We start from the raw sequence: 6608 nt of genomic DNA on the forward strand, positions 1-6608 counted from the left end.
TCTCTGGCTGATTTGTGACACATAAATCAGGCTTGTGATGTGTTGTATCCACCCTCTTGCCCTCTGCTGAGCAGTTGGTTAGCCCCTAGTCTGTATTGACGACGTTTCATTTACAGGATTGTTCCGGTGCCGCCAGAGGTCCCTCATTTACGGCCATATGTCCCTCACGTCCACCTTCTTTGTGTTGGCATTCTAAACTCCGGTGGATTTATGAGGACTATGGTTAACTGCTCCTCAGGTCTCTACAGGATAAATTGAGACAGCTAGCTAGACTATCTGTCCAATCTGAGTTTTCTCAGACACAACTAAAACAACTTTTGAACTTACACGTTCCACCAAAACATGTTCCTTCCAGAGGCTATTTTGCAGAATTGTTGCTCCATCCGGCGCTTAGCACCACCCAAGACGATTGTGATTGGTTTAAAGAAATGCCAATAAACCAGAGCATGTTTTCTCCCATCCTGGAATGTTGTGTGGACTAGCCAGACCCTCCTTTGCAGCACTCTGGAGGAAGGTCTGGCAATGCGACACTCGTTGGCCCCAGAATGGCGGCAGGCAGGTTTATACATTGTTCAATCAATGTAACAGCAGGGAATTCAGGCTTCATGTTCTATAGGGCCCATTTAAAAGATGAAGCCTGTGTGAATAGAACAATGGCTACATGTTGGGTTTCTTGCTATTTGAACACCAATGGAAGCTCTAGCCGTGTTCTCTGCCACTTCACTAGTCGCCAAAAGCTATTTGGATGAGGAACAGGAAGTGTAAGGCCATTATATACTTTATGCATTCAAAAACAAAAGTCCATCAAGTAAACAAGTAAGGCCCTCACTTGTGTTTGTAGTACAAGGGTTACAATACATCCCCCATCTTCTTACTGGAGCTAGTCTGGCATGAATATTGGGATATTATTATTATTATATTTTTTTAAAGACAACCTGTTTTGACACAGTCCTTATGCTCATTAGCTCAGTTGTGACCTGTAGTTTGGTTTGACAGCACTGAGTAGGTTTTACAAAAGTCCTGTCATATATTGTTTATGTGTTGCTCTCATTTGCATGCATTTGCATCTGCTGAGCCAACACAATGCAGATGCTCATTTTATGCACTATATTCAATAGCAGTGCCATGAGCTCATGGTGCCGTGCATGGCTTCCCTGAATTAATTAGAAGAAGGCAACACTAAGGACACTTGGCAAATTAATGCCATTAGTGAGGAGAATTGTGCTGTAATGATCAGTGCCTAGTTTTCTGGACAGTGGTGGGAAAAATGTCTGAAACTAATGTGATTTAAGCTTCCGAGAAAAATAAAAAAGGTAAAAGAAGTATTGCTGAAAGAAAAGCAATAAAATGGGAAATGCTGAATAAGATGTGTTTGTGTGTGCATATTTATTCCGTTAAAGTAAACTTTGCTTCCAGTGTGGTGATATTGACATGGTGTCAGATTAAAATTCAAAGTCTGCCTTTATGGTTATATTGTTTTCAACTGAAAGTCTGATCTCCAGAAATATCCTGTAGGGAATTCTTTAATATATCCATCCGTGCACTGCAACCATGATTAGAAAGATATTGAAGAAAAAGTAAAGTAAGAAGTAGATGTTGTGGAAGAAACTGACCTTGAAGAGACGCAAAATGTTGGCTACCATGATTGACACGGAGCTGGCAGATGCACCAATCACTCCCACCACTCTCTCAGGCTTAGTGATGATGGGCGGCCCTCCGCTGAGACACTTGACATCAGTTGAGTCTTTCTCAATCAGCGCCTGAACAAATGTCAGCGACTGCTCCAGAGCATGGGTGTCCCGGGAGCAGGTGTCCAGAATGCGTGCCCCCAGAGTGATATTAGGCAGCAGCTCATTGTCATTATTGATACGATCCAGGGCAAATAACATGGCCTCCAGCCTATGGATCCCTTTCTCCTTCTTCAGCTCCCCACAGGCTTTGCCATCGTTTCCCCTTGCATGCACTGGGAACAGCCCACCCAGAGATATGTCCCCATCAATACGTATTGAATTGAGGTGTGTGTGGCCTGGCATTTTGGGTTTGGCTGCCAAGGCGATCGCGAAATAACAAGGCAGCAGCAATACCCAGCAGCAGACACCTCTGTTGCAGCCATTCCACGCTCTCTCAAAGCCTCCTTGCAGAGTCATAATGAAAGGCTAAATCCGCATCCAAATACAAAGTCAAGTCCTTTGAAAATGAAAGAGTTGTGCACACATATACCCACACACACGCACACACATACAAATGTCCTGAAGGTTAGCCGCAATGTTTTTCAGAGCACAGTTGTTTTCAGAAGTCTCTTCTCATGGTCTCTAGCTCTGGCACAAACTCAGTAGTACTAATTATGCAGCCTCACTCTCTTTATCTCTTTCTTCTTTCCACTTTGTGTTTCACTCTTTTGCTGCACCTGGAAGTGGTGGCTACATGCAGTAACTAAAGAGCACAGAGGTGAGCTGAGACACGGTCCACATAAGACAAGAACAAAGGTGGAAAGTGAGCCTCTTTTCTCTGCTTCTCCCGGGTCACTCGGGTGCATTTAGCGCTCCTCTTCAAGCAGGCAGAAAGTCACGAGACGACCCAGTGGGTTCTACGGCAGGCTCCTGAAAAAAGAGAAGAGAGGTGTAAGGAATCAACAGAAAGAGTAACAGGGTTTCCTACAAAAATGAGAAGTGAAAGATGAAATGGAACCGCATTGATCTGATCAGCAGTAGATGTTTTTATGCCGGGGGTTTTCCTTGTATTAGTCTCCAACACAGACACACTATGTCATGCTCTCCATAATTTAATTGATATCATATTCAGAACCACACAGCACATTTGCATTAGAGATCCAAACCAGTTTCCTGGATCCTACCATTCAAGCAGAAATAATACCTGGACCCAGCACTCTACACACAGGAAATCTGTTCTGTGTTGCACCCATGCCTCGACTGCTTTCAGTGCACCGCAATGAATTATTTCTATGTGCCTTGAGCATAACTGATTCGCTGCTGCTTGGCACCGTTCCATAGACTTTATAACCACACACTGCTCTGCTCATGTAGATCTTCTCCAGAGGCTTTAACCAAAAGGTTATGAAATATAGTTCTAAATTAAGAGCATGGGATTCTGATAATCAAAGAAACAATATTCCTCGGGTTATGAACACATCTGCACTTTGCACATGTGATCCCTCGTAATCTCGCCTACCCCTTGTATCAATAGTGTTAATGGGTACTCTCTCTCTCTCTCTCTTTTTCTCTCTCTCTCTCTGTGCGTGCAAGCAGAGGATCTGGACACAGTGGGAGAGTCCTACAGCCATCTCTCTCTCTCTCTCTCTCTCTCTCTCTCTCTCTCTCTCTCTCTCTCTCTCTCTCTCTCTCAATTTACTATCTCACACACACATATCTGTCAGGCTTTACTTCATGCTGCTTTTGTATGCTAACATACAGCCTCCCGCCGTGGTGCAGCCTGTAACGGAGGACACAGAGGGCAAAACCTCACTCAGGACCAGAAACTAGTGCTACCTTGCGGCAGCTGTCAAACCCATCACTGTAGAGCAGTGATATTTTTTTATATTATTTTAATGGGGATGGAGGTGTAGTAGCTGGCAGTAATTGCATCTTTTTTTTCTCTAATGTTGAGTAGTTATTTGTAGAACTATCTCATTGAAGTGGAGATTTGCCACCACTCAGACAGCGATGCCGTTTGTTGTCACATGCTTCTTTGCTTTCTTTTACTTTGGACATCAAATCAAATAATAAAGATTCTTTGCTCTAACACTACACAGTGGCCTGTCTTCTCCTATCCTGCTGGCATCCAAAAGGAGATATTTATATCATCCTGCACGGATCTTCCCTCTAAAACACAGCATCCATAATGGATGAAGGCCTACCAGTGGCTGCAAAACATCCCATCCAGGGGAAAGCCTCGAAGAGAAGAATGAGGGAAGGGTGGCAACGCAGGCTTGGCCTTTTGTTAGAGGTTGTAAACTGAGAAACAGGTAGGAAAGGAAACTGCTGGCCAAAGCGGTGCCTGGGTAGTGATGATGGATCGACACCTGCCACCATTACAAAAGCATCATATAGATGGAAAATGGCCCATGTTGTATAGACCATAATGATTCTCCAGAGCCCTCTGTGCTTTTACTTTTTTAAATATTTGCAGCATGGGTGGCCTGAAAATTGCTTTTTAATTTGATGATTGCATTTCTCTTTGTGGGCATTTTGTTAATGTTGTTTGATAATTTTTAACAAGATCATAATCTCAGCCTGGAAATTAAGGAGAAGAGCTGCAGGCAAGGAATTTGCTTCTTATTTCAAATCATCTTATCCTTCATCATTGTGATTACAAACTACAATCGGGATAATTGCAGTGAGCCGCTGAACAAAACAAGATAAATGTTTTTAGTGCTGGGGGAAACTCTGGTAATTGAGTCCCGTTTTAAGAATAAACCATGAGACAAGTCCTCCCTGCCTCTCAAAATCTTTTAGGGAGGGGTGGACAGCAGTGCCCCTTCACTGTCATCACTCTGAAACACTGTGTGCACAGTGGCAGCCCTACCAGATGTTTAGTCACAAGGCCCAGATGGGCAGATCAGATAAACATCAGCTGTCTGCAGAGAGCGGAGCTTTGGGGAAATTGCAGAATCCACACAGCAACCGTCTCCCCTCACTTCAACGAGGAGGAACTCCAGCTTCCTCTGCACTCGACCACAGTCCCCCGCTGCTGTGTGCTCTGCCACACTGATGGCTGACAGAGCTGTAGGGTGTGCTCCGCTAAGGGTTTCTCTAAAATGAAATCACACGTAGCCATGGAATATACTTTTGAATAAAGTTATATTATAGTATTTACTGGCGTGTGACTACTGTAGGATTTGTAAGACAAGGATGCTTTTGTTCTGCATTATTTGTGTGCTTTCCACATCGTTGAGTGAGTGGGAAACATTCATTAAAGTTAAATTAATCACTATTAAAGTCTGTTTGTTTACATTGTCGGGCAAATTAATCAGATTTTCAACGGTAAATAGTCGATAAAGCCATCTCACCAGTTAGCATCTCAACAATTCTCGGTTCATTAATAACATGTTTTGCACTTTTAAATTGGCTTGAATGAAAGGGAAGGTAAATGTGTGGGTGAGCACGGAGTAAGCAGTGATTTCAGGTCATTATATTCTCTCTTAAAAAGTAAATACCACTTGAAATTAAGCATCATATTTTGCAGCTGCCATCAAATGACAGTTGCGGAGAAAGAATTCATGATGGGATTTTGTGAGATATTTTAAAATCTATCTTGGTAACTGTTTCTAGAGCAATTAACTGCATGTGTTTGGAGTATTTTTATGTTTTAATAAAGGCTATTTTTTTAGCAGCACCACACACTCTATGTTCTGACATTTTAATTGCAGGCAATTTACTTAAATTTGTTACAAGCATGCAGTTTAATGCCCACTAGGGAGTTTCTCTTGGGGTAGTATTGGTGAGCTGAAAACAGATGAAATGCTAAAAATGAAGGGACACATAAGAACTGCCTCTGAAACAGTTCCGAAAACTACAAACCTTTTCTCTGCCAAATGATCAAAGATTGCAGACAGCAATTCTAAATGTTGAAACAGCCTTCTGCTACTCACCAGCCAACACCAAGGCAGACAGAGCCAATAATTAGCAACTATTGTTCATATACAATGGTGGAATGTAACTAAGTACATTTACTTAAGTACAATTGTGAGGTACTTGACGTTTACTTTTACTTGCGTATTTTCATTTCTTGCTACTTTATACTTCTACTCCACAACATTTCAGAGGGAAATATTGTACTTTTTACTCCACGACATTTATTTTTTACAGGTGGAGTTACTAATGATTACTTTTCAGATTAAGATTTACAAACAAAACATGAGTTGCTTATAAAACATGATGCAGTGCTTTACTATTAAACTCACCAGTAGTGTATAAAGTTTATACATGGAGAGAAGAGGAGAGACATGGAGAGGAGAGGAAAGGGGAGACATGGAGAGGAGAGACTTATAAAGGAGAGGAGAGACACATAGACGAGAGGAGAGACACGGAGAGGAGAGGAGAGGAGAGGAGAGGAGAGGAGAGGAGAAACATGGAAAGGAAAGGAAAGGAAAGGAAATGAGAGGAGAGGAGAGGAGAGGAAAAGAGAGGCATGGAGAGGAGATTAAAATATATGGTGGCCGAGAGTGTGTGTGTGTGTGTGTGTGTGTGTGTGTGTGTGTGTGTGTGTGTGTTCCTATTTGTAGGGTAAGACTGAGGACATGCAACAAAACCATAGACAATATGTAATATACAGTCTATGAATAAACCCTTTTACATGGCTTTAAATACAGTGTAAACACAAGAGTCGACAGTCTGAATTCTGTTTATTTACTTATTTTATGTTCCAATAGTAAGCACAAAGCAAGGTCATGGTTAAAATGTTGGGTTTATTTCATTCAGACCAACCCGTGTATGTGTGTATGTATGACATTTTACGCCCCTAACATTGTAATAGGCAGCATATTGAAGGTAACACAATTAGCATTCACTTTAAACATCTGTTTACCGTAACCATAACCACACACACACTCTTTCCAAACCAACCGTAACGAGGGAATTTGCCGCTGGGAG

At 42.2% G+C, this 6608-nt stretch overlaps 1 protein-coding gene across 1 annotated transcript in view; it reads right to left on the reverse strand.

The window, feature by feature from the left end:
* LOC114558505 (metabotropic glutamate receptor 4) overlaps positions 1-2147 on the reverse strand; it is a 151111-nt gene extending 148964 nt beyond the window's left edge. Inside the window, exon 1 of the mRNA XM_028582565.1 lies at positions 1614-2147. Coding sequence (XP_028438366.1) covers positions 1614-2147 — 534 coding nt within the window. The remainder of the gene's footprint in view (positions 1-1613) is intronic.
* Between the last annotated feature and the right edge of the window lie 4461 nt (positions 2148-6608).

Source organism: Perca flavescens, chromosome 7, assembly GCF_004354835.1.
Source record: "Perca flavescens isolate YP-PL-M2 chromosome 7, PFLA_1.0, whole genome shotgun sequence".
NCBI classification, from domain to species: Eukaryota; Metazoa; Chordata; class Actinopteri; order Perciformes; family Percidae; genus Perca; species Perca flavescens.